Here is a 20,565-nt window from a genome sequence, read left to right on the forward strand (position 1 = left end):
TATATATATATATATACATAAATAATAATTCATAAACTACTATAGATGATAAATAAAATTCATTTCTTAAAGTTGTGTAAATTATTTTAACAAATAATAGTTTCAATCATTCATTTATTTTGATGAAATAAACTTTATTTCAGATAGAAATGTTGAATAACTATTTACATAATTTTTTGTTTTATAGTTTTTAAAAAATTCACTAAATCAATCTAATCTTAAAACTTAGATTGTTTATTATGTATATTTTAATGATAATAAAGCTATGAAATGTTATTTTATAATTGGGAAAATAATTTAAATTATCAAATTCAAAGCTGTTTTAAAACAATTCAGTTCTATAGGAAGTTACTAACATTAGAAATTTAAAAATATATTTATTTATGAGGTGAATTCTGTGAGAATTTAATTCAATAAAGTATTGAATTAATTTAATCTTAAATTATTGGAACATTGAATTATTTTAATTTAAATACTAAGATACTTGTGAATATTGTAACTTCCTTAAATAAAAAATATTTGTTATACAGTATATTTAAAAGGTCCATCATTATAAATCTCTCTTGAAGCTGGATTTTTTTAGTAGCAATTTATTATTCTTAGGTTTTAATAATATAATAATTAATTATTTTTGACAAAAATTTCATCAGTTTTTTCCACCATCATTCTATTTTCCAATCACAGAGAATGTCCATATACAGTATTGCAATTTGAAAAGATTAAACTATTCTATATAAAATCAAAGACAGCAGAAAATATCTGTTTGTTGACAAATAATATGTGACTTGCAGTAAATCAAATTGTATCTATAGTTTGATTTATCATTTATTTCATACATCTAGAAAAGGTAAGGAAACAGCTGGAAAACTGTTTATTTCTCCATTTCCTTTTCTAGTTTTCTTTAAAACTCTATCTTGATAATGCAAGAATCTGTCTTACATCTGATTACTGTGTATTTTATATAATTGTTGAAGAATCACATCTTGAAATTGATAAATATAAGTGAAAATAGATTTTGTATTTAGCATTAGTTTGGAATGGTTTGTCTTTTGGCCAAGTTTTATCTTTCCCCAATTTACAAATGCAATCCTCTTATTAGTATATTTAAATTACATTTTCATATAATTTAAACCTTAGAAAAATTGACATTTAAGATAAGCTGAAGATAAATATAATAATTCATCTCAATCTTTTAAATGTATTTTCTCTACTAGAAATGGCTAACTTTTCAATGTTTATGTACTTTTCTAAAATGAAGATACTTTCTTAAGACATAATGTTGATATTTTAATATTTCATCATTTTATATTTATGCATTTTATATCCTTTCACTTACATGAAAGTGGACTTGAAATGGAAAATGGAGGAATCCATCCTAATGAAGAAAAGGCAGCTAACAATCAAATCAAAATTCTTTTAATGTAGAAACAAAACACTTTCATATTGTTCTTTTATCATCCCTTTGATTCTTTTTTAATATTTTGTCTTAAAATCAGTGATAATTATATTTACTACATGTAATTTATACTAGACAGTGATTCTTTGAGTTAAAAAAAGAACTAACATAAATTAAACTTAATAAAAACTAGTATGGAAATTACAAAGGTCTTTTTTTTTTCAACCTCCGATCGTCCATAAAACAAAGACAAGTGTAAATAACAAAATTAATTTATTACCAAAAGTTAGGTACAAACATGGTTACTTTTTGACATAATCACCATGAAGATTGAGGCATTTGTCAAATCTGTGGATGAGCTTTGAAATCCCCTCTTCATAGAATATTTCCGCCAGTGACTTGAGATGGGCCTTTGTTTTGAAGATTGTCATTAGTCTCAAGCCTCTGCCCTCCTAGCCACAGTTTCAGTTCAAGAAAGAGGTGGAAGTCTCTCGGGGCTATACGCTAGGTGTTTAAAAAGTTCCAAGCTGGGTGGAAGTCTTCACAGCTCTTTCCTGAACTGAAACTTAAAAAAAATCAAAACAATTCTTTGATATGCATATTATTTTACCATTTATTGAAACAAAACCAAATTTGCATATTAATAAGATTTTTACATAAAGAATTAAATCTTGGCTGAATATTTGATACTGCAGGATACATGGAATCGTCAACATTTTTCAGATTGACCGACATTTTGATTTTAAAATCGTCAATGGTGAAAATGCCGCTTTGCATAAACACATAGTATAAAATTTTACTGTTGTAAAATTTTTCACGATCGCCTAAATTCAGCCACACGTTTGCCTTTGGGGTCGCAATCCACAGCTTAAACGGAATTTAGAGAATTATCTCCACAATTAGGATTTCTTTGTAGTAGAATGGATTGAAATGGAAAAGACAGAAAAGGCTTAATGATAAGCCTGTGTTTGACGACTACATGATCCAAGTAGAATGCATAAGTAATCGTTACCTTATTAATCTATTCCACGAAATACACATTATGGCAACATACTGGCATGGGGTAAATAGAAAATGCTGGTTAACTTTCACAATCCCTAGAGTCTTTGTTTATTTTTGAAATATTTAAACATCACACTAAAAAGGATTGATCTCGTCAAATTTTTATCATGACGTACAGACGTTGGAAGTGACATACACAAGAAATATTTACGATGATAACAGTAATTTATTAAAAATAAAATATTCTTCCGTAAGGAGAATTATTTTAAATATAAATAAACACTTTGCTTTATTTTTCTTACATGTTAAATATCCTCTCATTGCGTATTCAAGCGAAATAAGGGTTCCCTTCGATTCTGTCGACAAAGAAATACTTGGCAAATCAAGTTTTGATGTTACGTATCCAAAATGTAGAAATTGCTAAAGTAATAGCAGATTTCATTCGTGCAATAATGCAATGCGTATTCACTATGGCTCCACACAATTAGTTACTAGAAAATATTTGCCATTATCCACTTGATTTGACTAATTTTGATTGCACTTACAACTTATACGCTACATTCGCTAGAAATTTAATTTTGTCTTACAAGAACACCGATACACTAAATATAACTCCGATTTGCAAAATATACACGTTAGATATTGAATAATGGCTAGAAGCCAGATGCTTGGATTCTAGCCATTATTTGGCTTCAAATATAAATCATTAACTCTCCTTGAAACTGCCGACCTTGCTGCAGGCCATGTGTTTTGTCTACTTAAGCTCAAACTCAAGTGTAACAATTTAACTCAGCAATTCTCCATTTCCCAAACTTAAGTTAAACTGACGAAGTGTTTCCGGATCGAGTCCACTAGTGGCCAAGCGGTCTTCATACCCTGAACACTGGGAGAATGTGGGTTCTCGCCTCGCTTAGATGGGCTGGTCACGTGGAGTTTTCCGGGTTTCTCCACGTCTGTAACGCCTAAATAGGGGCCAGTTTCCCTTAAAAAGACCTCCTGGAAGGCATTCCCCTAGGCCAGGGGTCGGCAACCTTTTGAGTCGGAAGAGCCAAAATTACAATTTACAAAATTTCAAAGTTTTTAAAGAGCCACAAAATTTTTTCTTGCCAACAATAAATAGTACTCGCATAAATAAAGTCTTTTGATAAAAAAAACTAATCTATTTATTCATATACAAGTAGTGTTTTTCACAACAAATTAGATAATAGAAACATCCGACAACGGCATCATTCGAGAGCTTCCGACGGACTGACGACAGTGACCACGCGTGTCACGGGGTAGGGGTGCGGTGAAAAGCGAATACAAGTGGCTGAGAGATAGAATCAGTGCCTAATCCTTGTTAATCGATTCAGAACGATTTTTAAATGTTTTTTTTTTGATAAAATAAATAATATTTGCGTATGGAACTAAAGAGCCGCAGCTTCACATCCAAAGAGCCGCATGTGGCTCGCGAGCCGCAGGTTGCCGACCCCTGCCCTAGGCAGATCGCCCAAGTGTCGTGTTGCCATAACTTAACAAAGTTTCCGGATCGATTTTCTTTCACAGAAAGTATACAGTCAATCCCCCTATAACAGTGTTGATAATTCCGTTTTATATGAATTCCATGTTGTACGAGTCACTTAGATTTTACAAATACGTGTACCGAGCTGTGAACGGCTCCCTCTATAACACTGTTGATAATTCCGGATTATCAACAGTGTTATAGAGGGAGGTTGACTGTATTAAAATAGTTTGTCACTGTTCTATCAGTTGCTTTAGGATTTGTAATGTGTCGAGACAATCAGTTGTAATAACATCCAGTGATTTTCATACACAATTTGCCGACTCTCGATTCAAATTAGGCCTTGCAAATAATTTGTCTACTGTTGCCGGAACTGTTTCTGCCTCATTCCCTATCGCAGATTAACCTCCACGCTTTCTTGTAGTTGTCATCAGTAATTAAAATGGCAGATTGACCCTTCAAAGATAATTTGAGGTATGGTAGAAATTGAGCATCAGACAGTGACTCATCGTTATGTATCCTGACGAGAAATAAATCTCTGAAACACAACCAAAAATTGCACGAGAATGAAGGTAAGGGTAAGTCAATTCTGGGCAGTGTTCACCTTATTTCATTGTTCGAAACAATATACTGATAATAGATAGGTCACTGACCAAAGATCTCACTCGATCGATCATCCGTCCGGACGGTCCGGTACATTACTCTCAGTGTTGCCACGCCGATTTGCTTGCCATCGGTAGATTCCTTAGCAATTTTCGGTAGATTTTGGTAGTTTTCGGTAAATCGACTTTTTGTCACAGAAAGGAGGTTCCACATAAACAATAACATTCTTTTTCGTCATTTATTTTATTATAAACGATAAAATAATAAAAAAACAAAAAACTAGCACAGAACACTTACGTAAAAAATAATTATTTACTAATTAGATACATTTTTTGTTATTTTTCTAACAAAATATTACCTTGTATTTTTCTGATATTAATAATAATTATTATTATTCAATATACTGTATTCCGTTTGTATGTTTTTTAACACACTGTCATTTTTGAAATTAAATTATCTTTTACAGGAAAATCGTAACAGTAATTTTTTCCAATTAATTGTTTAGTAAGAAGTAAGCCAGTTTATTTCTTTGTTTTGTGTTTAACAGATTTATTTACGAAAATCAGGGGCGTTCCGATCAGGGGGTGCAGAGGGTGCGGGGCACCCGGTCGGCAAGCATAGGGGGCGGCGCGAGCCGCCTTAAAAAAAAGGAAAAAATTAATTTATCATTAAATTAATATAATACATAAATATTATTCTAAATATTATCTTTNTTAAGACATTTGCATTAAAAAAGGCTAGAAAAGCAAACTTTACTGTATAACTTATTAGTAGAAATAGTAGATATGTTAGCATCCTTGCCTGTATGTATGAATTATGTATTTATTTCTTTATTACATTACAAATAAGTTGTAACATTATATTCTATTAAATAAACTGTGTATATTTGTACAATTTTTTTATAACTTAAATTTACTTAATCTTTTTTATTTGTAAATTTTTAACAACTTTGGGGGAAGGGGTTGGGTTAGGGAAGGGGCGGCAAAATTATTCTCGCACCCGGGCGGCAGATACCCTAGGAACGGCCCTGACGAAAATATTCTTTCTACATTAGCTGAAGAACGGGGCAGACACAAGATATTCTCATCAAAACGAGATAGAGTCTTTGCAATAAAGTCTCTTACAATATATAAGAAATGAAGGTAGAAAGAAATGTTTTATTGAGAATAAAAATTCTCAATAAAACATTTCTTTGAACATTGATATATTGAAAACAAAAATTTCTTTCTTGAATTATCGTAAACTTTTCGGTAGATTTGGTGCTTCAATCGGTAGATCGGCCCCGAAATCGGTAGATCTACCGAAAATTCGGTAGACATGGCAACATGATTACTCCACAACCAAATCTGGCGTCGAAGTTCGCACGCTTTTCTTTCATGTCAGCGCCACCTCCACGGCTGTAACAAAAAACAGAAAATTCAAAATGCATTATATCACCTTATTCTTGTAGGTTAACGAAAAGTTGATAGTTTAAAAAAAAATTCCGTATGCTTTTCAAATCAGATATGCAGGTTACAATGGAATGCTGAAGTTAACTGCATTGATGTAAAATATTAATTTACTGAAACAGAAATTACAACGATCTTCGTTTATGTAAGAAATAATAATAACATAAGGATAAGAAGCTAAGTGATTTATAACAACATTATTATTATTAATTTTTAAATAATGCATATACACAAAGAAATAACTAAAGTGAAATAAGAATCTTTTATTTAATTGCTCCTAACGACGTCAATTTACAGACATCCACGCTATTCGATTCTAGACAATCGGTGGAAGAGGATGGCGACTCATCTGTGGAATTGTCGAAGTAATCACAAGCTGACAGAGGATTATATCGGACTTTGCCGGGTTTGTTCTTGTTTCTTTTTATAAACGAAAAGAAACGTTTGTGTTATTTCATTTTCAATTTGGGTGTTTCTTCTGAAGTTGCCAGTAGTGGTCCATTTCAGATTCCATCGCTTACTCTCCTTTGAAATGAAGGTTTGAAATGGGAATTTCTTCCGTTTCCATCCGTGTGTCAAATTCTAGCTTGGTCCTGAGCTTTTCTGAAAACATGGGTTCTGTTTGCGTATATCTATGCAAATTATTCATGTAAAGATAAGAGTCATGATTATCACGACTAGGACCTTGTTTTTTGTGCATTATGAAGAGTCTCTCTGTGCTAATCGAAGTTCTAAATTGCAAATTTTTCGGTAGTTCTTGGTCGAATTGTGCCAACTTAACATTGCATATTCACGTCTCTATCGCCGTTTGCAGAAACTAATAAATATTTTTATAATGTAGATTATGGCGCTTGCTGTTAAAAGGATCGCATCAATTCCAAACACATAGAATAATATAGTATACTAGCTGTTACCCGCGACTTCGCGCGCGGAGGTTTTGCAAGTAAACCCCATTTATATTCAGTATTTCAACAACCATAGTAATTGCTATATAACACCTACCACCGAGAATGATGAGAATTGCTGAGAATCAAACGAACTATTTTCAATTTGATCAATTTTCTGGAACGTTTACAATCGTTCTATAATCGAACCAATACGCAATAACAAATTCGAATTTAAAAAGGTTCGAACATTTGGTTAAAAAATCGAAATATATAAAAATATTTATAACAATGTCTGAAAGGTTATTAATTTAATATACTTAAGTACTTAATGAAAACTAAACGTAACAAAAAATCGCATGTAAAATAGTACAGTAGAAGCCATTCTTCCGGTTAAGCCTTAATGCTCTCCCTCTCCTCCCGCTGGGGAATTTTGAAAAATCCCTTCCAAGTGTGCATTGCCATGGCATACCCTACTAAAACGCAGATGAAAACAAAAAATCGCATCTAAAATAGTACAGTAGAAGCCATTCTTCCGGTTAAGCCTTAATGCTCTCCCTCTCCCCTCCGCGGGGGAATTTCGAAAAATCCCTTCTTAGTGTGCATTTCCATGACGTACCCTAACTGTGTACCAAATTTCACCTCTTTAGGTTCAGCGGTTTGCTCTGGGCGATGATGAATCAGTCAGTGACTCAGTCAAGACAAGTAATTTTATATATTTAGATTAATATGGCTGTTATTTAATGAGTTATTAGGGCTATTTTCCGAACGAAAATCGCCAACGGCGTGCTTTTGATTTCTCACTTTATTTCTTCTGTATTATTACAGGATTGGGCTGTTGTATAGATTACTCCCGGTGGAATTTCGGGACTTTCAGTATACAGTAGAACCTCGATTATCCGCCCCCCGATCAACCGACCCCTCGGTTAACCGACCGTCATAGTCGGCAAATTTCAAATGTCCGCTAGTGATGTGGCGCTACAATAGCGACGATTATTATTTTAAAAAATTTTTGTTTGCTTAACATCGATGAAAATTCAACGCAAAATAGGTTAATAGCGATATACTAATATACTAATTACATGGGATATAATAATATACTACACTAATAATGGATTTTTTCATACTTTTCGGTTATCCGACTTTTCAATTATCCGACCAACCCCAGTCCCCAATTAGGGCGGATAATCGAGGTTCTACTGTATATCTGAACTGAGGGGACCGAAACGAGTTCAATGGTACCATAGTTTTGGACCAGAGACGAAAAATAAGAAAGTTATCATACTTACGATTTCTTGCCTTTCACAGTGTATTCTACGCTGTTTTAGTTTTTCATGGTAATGCATTTAATCCAACCGCACGTGGACTTGCAGCTTTGAATATCGATTGAGCTGAAATAAAAGGTTTTCTATTAGCCTAACTAGTGACGGTCACCTTCCGGAGGAATAGGTTAGATTTTTTGGACAAGCCGCGAAAGCGCCGCGTAGTAATAGCCGACCGCGAGCGATAGTGAGCGTGTTGGCGGAAGAAGGGCCGTAGGCCCCGACTTGTGGATCAACCTCTGCCTCTGTTGAAAGGTGAGTGTACAATCTCTTTTCTTGGCCTTTTCGTGGGCAGTTTTCTTTAGTCTTTGCCGACGTGTCTTTAGAATATATGACCGGACTGCCTGTTAAGCACGCGATAGGCTTAGCGGAGAGAGCGTCGCGACTCCCGATTGCGATCGCCGGAAGTGACGTAGGCGATTCTTTACAGGACTATATCTCGTGAAGGGGTACGGTTCCTATGAATTTTTTGTTCCCAAAGTTCGAAAGTTATATTTACGATTTCTGGATAGCCCGATTTCTTGCCTTTCAGTATTTTTTGAGTAGTTTGCACATTTCACCGCTAAGCGGCGGTATTAGCAACTACGATGTCGTCTGCTTAATTTTCTATTTTCTACGCCGCAATTTCGAAAATGAACTTCCTTAATTTAAGCTAGCATTAGAAGTAGTCAAAGATAAGGAAACATGTATCGAGTGGTTACAAGATCAGGGTCTCCGTAAAGCAAAAAAAGTCTAATAGATGCAAAGAGTAGATGAAATTAGAAGTGTTCACCGAAGAGAAAGATAAAGGCAAAGGATGGGGGCGCATGCGATGCCATAAGCACGGACAGGAACAACAAATCACTACTGGTACTTTCTTTGAGCAAGTCCGAATCTCATTACAGAAAGCAATTAATAGAGAGGTTGCGGCCGAAGTTCAAACGTTAAACTTCTAAGGCAAGCAGTACACGTTTGACGTTTGAATTCCAAGTAAAACACGTTGCGCCACACGTTCACAACAATATCCCATCAGTGCGCGACACGATATTGTCGAAAAATGGCGGAAACGTTTAACAACGACGAATGTTACCAGCGAATGTAAATAAAGAAATTAAACTATGTTAAAGTATTTGTAGGATGTTTAATAACAATAACTAATTATTTTTAATTAGCGTCGTGTCTCCTACCGTACGATAGGACTACCTCAGATTTTTGATGAGAGAAGTAGTGGCTTATGTAAATCCGAAAGCAGCTTGGAAAATTTGTAGAAAATATAAACCTATTACGCTGTTGATGGTAGATGATGTTGTGAAAGAACAAACCTACTCCTACAGAATTATGATAAGCTATTATGAAGACAAATATATGTAAATTCTATAGGCACTTCACACCACTTGCAAAAAAATTGAATAATTAAATAATTTCTGGATTAAAATCGTCTGTTTCTTTTGATTATTATTCATAAATACTTAAATAATCATTATTTTAATAAAATACGTCATAATTTTAATCCCAAACATAAAAAAATGAAGTTTAAACCGATCTTCTATACTGCCGTGCTAGACGTAGCGAACGCCATTATCAACCCTCTAGAATTGCCAGATGGCGGCGCTCGACGTCCGACTTTCACGTTTTGGGCTGAAAACGTCGGCCGCAACCTATATTCTAATGTACTGCTGAGTGCACGAGATGAAACGAGATAAAGCAATCCACGAATCGTCGCTTGAAGATAAAAAGACCTCCCCAAACACCATGGTAGATTGGTTTAATTACTGTCGTGAAGTCACCATGAATGCACTAGACGCAGAGTATGATTCGGAAGGAAAAATTGGCGAACCTGTCACATAGTGAAAGTCGATGAAATGAAATTAAGACGTCGAAAGTACAACCGTGGCAGGATGGTGGATGGACACTGGTTGTTGGGCATGATCGACCGAGAAGGAAGCTATCGATTAGATATATGCCCCGAAAACTACTGAGACATTGGTTGCTTTCATACAGAAGCATGTGGAACCCAGAACTACAATCATCACGGATCTTTGGAAAGGATATAGTGGATTAGAAGAATATGGATACGAGCACCAAACCGTCAATAATAGCGAAAATTTTGTAAATCCCGAAGATGGTGCCAATACACAAACTAGAATCTAACTGGTGACCACTGCGAAGACGACTCAGCCGTGATGGAATACAGACGATAATCTGGCTTTACATCTGTGCGAGTATCTGTCTCGGTCCCCTCAGTTCAGATATATACTCAATGTCCCGAAATTCCACCGGGAATAATGTATACAACATCCCAGGAGTGGCTGTCGTATACACAAATTTCTTGCGCGTTTTCTTTATTATATCATCTGTGGGTTGAGTATCTCTAATCTCATGTTCATGAGATTAGAGATACTCAACCCACATTTTCATCGTCCAAAATCTTCTGTTTTTCCATATCGTTTGGTATTTTCTGTTCTTTTGTAACCACACCCCGTTCGCGCTGGTAAAAGGAGTACAGTTGAGGAAATAATTCCTTTCGTTTCAAGGAAAGTTCCGACGATATTTTATTTTTTTTCGGTCTCTTTCTATCTTCAGATTTAAAAATTGTGGTAAGAAAACGTGATTCTCTGCATTTGAGTTTTCGTTTTCTCTTAATTGCTTGGATCGAATCAACAGTTTTTCATCCGCTAGGTAAAATTTTTTACGTCCAGTCCAGAATATTGCTTTTCCGTTAATTTCAATCGGAAAATATATATGAAAATAAGCATAAAATTCATTATCATTTTCGTATGGATTGAGAAAATTCGCATTGAAATCGCTTCAACAAATAAACTCGACAATATGAAAAATGCATTTTTGACGTCACAAATTTAGAAAATGTTTTAATTGGAAAAATAAATTTTCTTTTTTTTTAATTAACAAAAACGTTTTTAAATAACTGTGGTAGTTATTCTAAATATGTTTCCACACGCTCTCTTGCTTTACTTTCATACGGAAATAAAAATTCTTTGATGTAAAAAAAATTCCAGTCATAATGTTAGGGCGCCCCTAGCGGGGAGGATAATAACTCGGGTTTTCGAGCTCTGCTTCCGTGTTTTTATGGAGGGAGGTCTATGGAAACTTGTACAGTGCTGTTATCTGATTGTATATTTCCAAAGCAAATAAACCTTATGTTTTGTTTATGTCGTGTCTACATCTGTTCAAAGAACCTCGTAACGTGGTGTTATGACATCTGGCGTAGCCGACAGGATACTAGCGGCCGGATGGCCAAGCGGTTAAGGTGGCAGCCTCCGCTCTGGGAGACCCGGGGATCGAATCCGGATGGGTCAAGAAATCCCCAGGAATTTTTCAGGGGGGTGGTCTGTCCGAATATATCGGACCCCGTCCCTACCGCTCGGCCGCTCCATTGTGAGCCTGGCCGAACCCATAATGGGCTTGCAAAATGAGGCCCTCTTAGTGCTTAAAGGGCGGAAAGAATTAAAAAAAAGTCGTCCACATAAGCTTTTCACTAGAAGCGCCGCTATGTTACTACTATTTCAAAAATTTATTAACTCGTTTAATTTGTTTTCGTTGATTACTGACAAATTTTTGTTACTTTTTACCAAAATTTAACAGTTTATTTTATTTTTTATTTTTATAATGTTTTTACCGTCCAATGTGCAATATTATTTTGATAGGTATCAACGCTTTTCTTTGAAAATGTGTTATAAATACTATTCATACCGAGGCATTCACATTATCGAATTATTAAAATTGTAGAACGGTAAATACAGTATTGAGGAAATAAGAAATTCCTGCTTGCTATGTAGGCAGGCCGTATAGAGTGTATATGAGGCCCAGGAGTAAAGCGGCCCTTTTTTAACAATTAGTTTTTTTTTAATAAATGAAATGCGTAGAGCGTATCTTTATTTATAAAATGCACTCTTAAAAATTTTATTCTTCTGTTAATAAAATATTAATCCTCAGCTCTGCCTCTCGACACCCGTATGTGTGGGATTCCAATCTTACATAAATTGATTTTTATTCGTTACTGAGCCGTTTAATGCTTATTTAATAATCTAATGAACATTTAATAAAGGTCCTCATAGTCCCATTAATACAAAGAATATTAATACAAATTTTTTATTTACGAGTACCGCTTCGAAACGCCAAGGTTATCTTTACGAAAATAAAACTCCTAAGAAAAAATTTGACTGTCATCTAGTCATAATTTTTTTACTTGTTGCAATTTTTTACATTTCATGAGCACAGTACAGTTCAGTCGGTGTTCGGCGATGCGACAGCTGCCGACCGAGCGTTTTCAATACGACATTTAGTAAAATTGATATAAAAATTATAATTTGCATAAATTTGAGCTTTTATTATCCTCGATAACATTTTGAATGAAAATCGTTCGTTTCGATCTAATTTTATCATTATAAGCATGAAAGTAAGCGATAAAAATAAACTAACAATATGGGGAATACTGTAAGCGTTGACTTATCGATCCGGAAATTTCGCCATCTCACTGATAACGAGAAAGGCTTAAATTCAAAAGTTGAGCTTTCTAGAACCAGTAGTTTTTTTTCCTCTACGAACGTCTGCATTGCCGGACGAAGAAAAGAAAATACAGTTTTTTTTTGCACTTTTCGATTGCTTATATTTCTGCAATCCTTTTATAGAAAAACCTAAAATTTTGCACACTACATAAGAAAACAAATATCTTTCGAACAAGATATTCCTAATTACTGTGTGTTTGGAGGGTGGAGAAGTAGACTCCTGAAAATCGACAACTCTAATTCCTGTATATATAGTCAATCAGTGAATTTTTTACTGGCGTGGAGTCATTGTCGTGATTGTCGATTTCCCGTATCGCCGCATCAATCCGCCGCTACTGTTTGGAGGTATTGAAAGTTACCAAATGTACGATAATTTGACAAGAATTTTTATTTGATGTTTGTTTTTCTTTATTAACCAACCTGCACTGATTTACAGGGTATTTTAAACGCACGGTAAGATGGTTAGCCGTTGTGTTAATTAAGTATAATCTATTCTAACCATCAATATTCCGGCAAAATTACTTATGCGGCATTCTCCAGGTCCCAATGAAGTCGGATTAGTGATGGCCAACCTGCACTTATAATGTAGTTTCTATTAAACTTGATTGTTATTGATTGGAATCATTTTGTGAATTTTCCTGATGTAAAATATGTATTTTTTTTTACTGAAAAGTAATTGACGTTTTGAAACTAATGTGTCATATATTTTTTAATCTTGTGTTAAAATATCCTTATTTATGACATAATTATAAATAATAGTTGAGATGAAATATACAGTAATATGAAATTTTATAAAATCTTTAAAATTCTAATAAACGCCACTAGGTATCGCTGTACACAAAAACGTGAACTCGTGGTGAAGAAAATGATCGGTTTTGGTGGTTCTCCGATTTTAGTATTAAGTATGTAACGATATAATACGATTAATTGTTATTAATTTAGTATTTATTATTTGGTCTAACCGTCCTGTTAATTTTAGGTCAAAATACACACAGGGAGAGTGGCAAGAAGGTACAGTCAGAAAATGTGCAAGCGGCGAAGGTAAGCCTAATTCATGTCACAATGTTCTAGGCCATTGTTCCTTCTATAACATTTGCGATCATTTTAGCTGATAGTATCCCAATTGTTTCGTTTTAATGTTGAATAACTTACTTTTATAATTCTATTGATTAAAAAAAAAGGTGGTAAATTACTAATGGAAATTTTATTTGGCTATTTTATTTTAATGAGTTCTATTTTACAAGAATACGCCTAATACAAGAAAAATAACTCCAAAACAATCCTGTTATGATCATATATTCGTATATGAAATTATTATATTTTTCTTTTGTATTAAAAACATGGTAAAAATTCGATAAGATTAAATTTTGTATGAGGGATTTGCCCCAAGAGTTATAGACCCCCCCCCTGTATGAACCATAAAGTCAATGGAACCATATTTGTACATGCGATTGTTTGCAATATATTCGTCTGCAAAGGTAAGTTTTTAACATGAACTATTATATTACTTATTCTCCATGCTCTGGTAGTAGTGCGCTTTAGTGCTTGCTGCTGCTTACACCTCATACCTCCTAAAACTACAGACCAGTGGTTCTTAACCAATGTTCCACAAACCTCCCTTGAGTGTTCTACGAAAGAAAAGATTTTAAAGTTTTTATTTGAATTTATTCCCATTGCTATATTCATAGATAATTCCATGTTTCTATTTTATTCAATATATTAAAGTTTATTAGTTTATTGCTTTATTGTTTCCTGAAAATAGTAAACATGGAATTGCTTATCAATTTTTGAATGTATTGATGCTAATGCTCTGTGTAATAAAAAGTATATGAATGGTGTTCCATGGTATCAGAAAGGTTGAGAACCACTGCTATAGATCATCATTTACTCCACAAAAGTCAAGTGGGCTAAATAGTTAATTAAACGTGATAGTCTCAATGGAGCAACATGACTTGATCACATTCAACCTGGAAGTAGGCTGATTTTGGGGGGTGGGCTGTATCTCGGCAAGGGTCAAATGTACTCTACAAGTATGGTTCTTTTGACTTTTCCTTCTATGGGTATGGTGGATATTGTCTACAACTTTGATAAGGTCCCAACTTTCTTATTTGGAAATGTAATTGTANACCTGGAAGTAGGCTGATTTTGGGGGGTGGGCTGTATCTCGGCAAGGGTCAAATGTACTCTACAAGTATGGTTCTTTTGACTTTTCCTTCTATGGGTATGGTGGATATGGTCTACAACTTTGATAAGGTCCCAACTTTCTTATTTGGAAATGTAATTGTACCAAAAAGTCATATTACCCACTAGCATCAGCATTTAATGAGACTATAATTTTATTTTTTAAATTAAATTTATTGGTTTAGATTATATTTCTAAGGTATATATTTTGTCATCTAAAATATAAAATAATATTTTTGAGATAGATGGTTTATCACTTGAAAAATTATTGGTCAAACATTAATTTGTGGAACCAAGCACTTTCAAAATTGAAAAAAAAAATTACTGAACAAATATGTCCAAACTTTGAAAAAAATTGCTAAATTCGAAAAGAAAATATGGATATTAAGCTCTGTGATTAAAATTTTGGTTTTTGGTTTTTTTAATTTTTTGGAAAAAATTTGACTTATCACAAGTAAGATGACTAAAGCTACAACTATGCAGATATGAGAATAGTAGCAAGTGAGAACTTTGTAGTAATAACACTCCTACAGAGATATGAGTAAAATAGTAGTTCTGAATGAGGGATTGGACTCAAAATCTTAGGCTGTCTAGATCAGTGTTCTTCAACCTTGGGTCTGCTACTGGCCATGTTTCTTTATGTAGTGAGAGTGTAGTGACAATGACGTCTATGAGCAGCTATTGCTACACGTTGCTGCATTATAGTTTAGAAACACTTTCTGCTCTAACTAAACATGGATGCCGTAATCTATCTTTTAATTACAATTACAGCCAAAAGTAGCACTTTAGTTAAAGAATTACAATAGTTAATTAAAGAATTAAGCATTTCTCTTTCCGAAAATGCGAGCAAAGTAAAAAGATAGGAGATAGATAATTATATTTAAAATATAGTATTTTCTTATTCTTTAGATAGCTTTCAGTGTCATTTTATAAAATTTAACCCTTCTTAATCTTTTTTTAATATTTTTATCAACATTCACTTTGACTTTTTTATTTTCACAGTATAATATCATATTATACACATAAACATCCATTTGCTTTATACATGTAGCAGATGTAAAATCTGCTTTATCTTTGCTGCAACGACCTCTTGCAGCAAACATTTAGAAACGGTTTGCTACGTTATAGTGCTTCATTTAGAAATACTTGCTGTGTAGCGATCGAGCAGTGCCACATAAAGAAACATGACCACTGGCACTGGTTCACAGAAACTGGTTCCTATTGGTCCGTGAAAAATTTCACAGATTGATGTCACACCAACTAAAAATTGTAATTTTAGAACAATATCCTTTATTAAAAAAATATTTCTGTCTTAAGTAGGGTTTCATTTCCTGGTTCTTTCTTTGTTTTGGAATTTCAAGAAAAAGTGATGTGTTTCCCAGGATTCTGGAAAATCCTGGATATCCTTGGATTTAATTAATTATGTTTAAGATATAAAATAAATCTTGAAATCATATTACATAATTACTTTTCAGTTTTTAAGTAATTTAATACGTCCTGCAACCTCCAAAATAATAATAATAATGCTGTGTAAAATATGTATTAAAGTTTGTTAGAAACTGCTTACAACAAAAAAAAAATGCTTTTAAATTGAGTTGAAAATTTAAAGAAAAAAATGAACTTAGATCAATTTTCTAACTTAAAAGATAATTTTCATTTTTTAAATAAAATTTACAATAATATTTTGTATTAACATTTTAAAAAACAAAGATGGTCAACACTCTGATTATTCATTCTGGTTCTTATTTTAGTAATGAAAAGTCCTGCTACCAAGAATGCCCTTTTTGGTTCAATTGATGTGGGTGGAATTGTCTTTAATGCATTTAAGAGAAGACATGTTATGTGTTTTTTCACCTGTAGCCTTGAAGATTTCTAGTTCGTTTTCAAGATGCATTGCAGTACTTTTTTTGCTGTCCAATATTCTTGATTTGTCTACCTCAACTGCTTTAATAGAGGCATCAAGCTTATAGCACGATAATTCAGCGGTTTGTTTGGTTTTAATAATTATGTTTACGAAGAAAAACTTCATACTTGCATACTTCATATTTGTTTGTATCCTTGCCCAATTTGCACAACCCAGCATAAGGCAGTTATTAGTTACTGGGCAAGGTTAAAAATTAAGACAGTATTAGTGCAGTATTCATGATATTTTCAGTCCTGCCACAAATAGGCTACATATTGATTATTGACCATCTGTGACATCAGGCTTAAAATTAATAAATACAAATGTATTCTGACAGTTTGAATTAATTATACTTTGTATTTGCAAAATTTCCTTCACTTTTTTTATTTTGTGTTAAGGTTAATTTTTAGGAAATTTATGAAATTTCCTGGGTTAAAAAAACAGCTGGGATCCTGTTAGAGAAACCTTAAGTCATGGTCACACCTTGCAATTTCCAGCTACGCAGGCAACCACAACCGCAACGGCTGTTCTCATTAACTAGTAAACACCCTTCAAAAACCGGCATGATTGCAACCGCAACTAGAAACAAAAAGTTTGTTCTACTCACGCCGATAGCAAACACGCATCCAATCAGCAAATGCCTGTATGCCACATCATACAGTGGCAGCATTGAGAATAGTTCATCATCATGGCAGAAAATAAGAGGATTGATACTTTTACAGAATTGAGATTGATTGAGCTTATTCAGGCTCATGAATGTCTGTGGGATTTTATTGAAGATTTTATCTCTTTGTGTATTCTCACCAGCTCTAAGAAAATGATTGCTTTTTTTTGGTTTGTTTGTTTGTTTGTTGCAGAAAAGAAACTGCTTGCCATTTTAATAAGAAAAGTGGCTAAAATTTCATAAATGCTCTGAAGTAGAACGTAAACCATCGGTAAACTCACAAAAGTAGTCAAAAACAAGCTACCGTAATTTTATTGGTTTATCATATGGTCATGTATTTTTGAGTTCAATGCCAACAAATAATGTGACCACAATAAGATGTGCTTGTTGCAGTTGCCTGCATGGCTGAAAATTGCCAGGTGTGACCACTGCTTTAGTCTTATGGTTACAGGATTTCTTAAATACAGTTTAATATGAGGAATTTTTTGCCCTAATTACTATATTTTTTAGCCTAAAAAACTGATTATAATCTTTTTTAATTAGAAATCAAATGAATCATACATATATACCATAATCTCAGTTTTAACCTAATTTAAGTCAACTTAAAATATAGAAAAAAATAGTGGAATAAGACTTATTATACTGGTGTAGTTTCTGATTAGCAGAGGCAATTATACCAGTGTAATAAGTTTTATTTATAAACAAGGTCCAAGTAGACAATATAAAAACAAAAAAGTAAAATATTAAGTACATAGAAGTAAAAAGAATTAAAATAGTAAAGTTTAGGCCAATGTTTAATTACATAATCTGTGATATTTCCCTAAATTCTGGTAATTAACATAAGCAACATGTGCATTAATGAGTGCAATTGTGATTGGACTGCCTCCATAGCAGTGAGGCTACACACGGTTCATGAAATATTCTTATTTTGATACGAGAAAGTTTAGAATGTCTGTTAAATTGAATACAGACAATATCAGCTATCTGGAAAATTTTGTGCTGGTGCCGTTTTTGCCAGTTTTGTTTTTGGTAACAGCAAAATCATTTGTAAAAATTAATTTTTTGTGTTAATTCTGTTTTAAGTGGTATTGCACTGTAAGGATTCTTAAAATTTGTTTTTTCTTTTTAGTAATTTTTTGACATTTTTATTTTTTTTAACTGAAATTCCTTTTAACACCCATTCCTGACTGGGTGTTTTATTTCAGATGATGATGAAATTTCAACAAAAATTTTTTTGAGTATAATTTGTCCTACAGGGAATTCTTACAGTATGACTCTTTGTAGAAATTAAATTAGCATATTGTCAGATCTTGTGGGAAAGGGTTGCACAAGGTATGATCACTTTATTAATTTTACTAGAATTTTCTGGATGGAATTAGGAAAAAGGCTGGAAATTCTATACTTCTTGGTTATACACAGGCTAACATTGTTCTAGATTTTATATATAATTCCAGTAATTCTGTTATCAGATTTTGCTAATATTTTTGTTTATAATGCATGCAGATTCATGCAATTTAGAATTATTTTTCAGTTTTAAAGTTTATAAAACTTATGAAAGAAAATGACAATGCAATTGTACTTCTTCTCTGAAGAGAAAATCATTATCATATTAAATGATAAGTTTTAAAACTAAAATATTGATGATATTTGGAAAAAATATTAGCACTATATCAAATATTTTGGATATGCAAATGAGTTTGAAGTATTTTAATAATATGTTAATGCAAAATATAAATCATGGTTTTATATATATATTCACATTGTATATTTATAATCAATTTATAATCAATTTTTTCTCAGTTTTATTACTGTTGAAGTAAGCATGTTATTCTATCAATTATCATAATTTTTAAAATATTATGGTCTATACATATTTATGGTAATTTAATTAATATATTGTAAAATAAATTGAATGAAAATTTAACATTTGTTTTAAATATAAATAAATATGTATACATATACATTTTTGAAGATTATTGAGGATGAAAATACATTAGAATCTCAATTATCTGAGGTAATGTGGACTGATGCTACTTCAGATAACTGAAAATTCATACCAGTAAAATTACCATTTCAAATTGGAAATTATGAATATAAATAATTATTACAGTATTATTTTAAATCTTTTTTACACTTTATTGAATGTAATCATAAATAAAATTAATTTTTATAAGAAAGGTAGTGTATTTGCATAAACGTTTGCCTCAGTTAATTGAACTTGGTGTGAGATTCGAAAGGCCCTGGGTCTAATTTATGAATTTTTATTAAATATGTTTAAATATAGACACGAAATATTACTTCGTTTTTGTGAAAAAAATATTGTTTTAGACGTGGGAAAAACCAGATAACAAATGTTATTTCCTTTCACCGAAGAGAACATCCTCTGTTTTTCGGTATCTGGTTAAAAATCTTGCTCAGATGGGAAATGGTTACCCCTCATTCATCCCCCTTTCGTCCGTTCTCACGAAAGAGTTACTGGACGATGATTGGACGAAATTTTGAAATAAAAGGGGAGATTAGTCAGAATTCGGGGAGTTCTTCGACAGATCCGAAGCATACAAACTCCACATACGTTTCCCTCCTGATGGCCAACGCCCTTAACGGAGTCCGATAGACTAAGTCCCGAGTCTACACTTAGAAGAAGTGATATTTTTATATTTTGTGCACGAATTGATCTCCCATACGAAAGTAATATGAACCCTATCTACAAGGTGTCCTATATCTACAGAAACGAAGACGACAACTAACAGGTCGTATGTTTAGAATCATTTTGTGAGCTCTCTCTCTCGAACGCGCATTAGCATAGGTTAAGTCGTAACCTCTAGCTTGTCGGTTAATTGTTGTTATCGAATTTTTTGTATTCGTTTGTTTGGATTTATTAAATTTACTCTTGTTTTATTTTATAAGAATGTCTCCTCAAGTTATTCCGAATCAGATCGCAAACGCGTGTTAATCCGCGTATAATAAGTTTGATTAACTGGTGTCAAGGAATCCTGACGAACGTCTGAACTTCTCGTTCAGATCATTTTAAAATACGCTCTCCTATGTAAACTTTTTACGATCGGATCTTACGATTCGAAACTCGGAGAACTATTCTCACGGAATAGGCCGATTAAGTGGTACTAACGAATTAGTGTACCCCCGGCTGATCTCACA

At 33.2% G+C, this 20,565-nt stretch overlaps 1 protein-coding gene across 1 annotated transcript in view; it reads left to right on the forward strand.

The window, feature by feature from the left end:
• Positions 1-20,565, forward strand: part of LOC111640495 (T-complex protein 1 subunit gamma-like) — an 88,857-nt gene that overhangs the window by 18,922 nt on the left and 49,370 nt on the right. Inside the window, exons 2-3 of the mRNA XM_023386496.1 lie at positions 13,487-13,563; positions 13,641-13,702. Coding sequence (XP_023242264.1) covers positions 13,487-13,563; positions 13,641-13,702 — 139 coding nt within the window. The remainder of the gene's footprint in view (positions 1-13,486; positions 13,564-13,640; positions 13,703-20,565) is intronic.

The sequence above is a fragment of the Centruroides sculpturatus genome, unplaced genomic scaffold, assembly GCF_000671375.1.
Source record: "Centruroides sculpturatus isolate CEXI.00-Female unplaced genomic scaffold, Cexi_2.0 scaffold1265, whole genome shotgun sequence".
NCBI lineage: Eukaryota > Metazoa > Arthropoda > Arachnida > Scorpiones > Buthidae > Centruroides > Centruroides sculpturatus.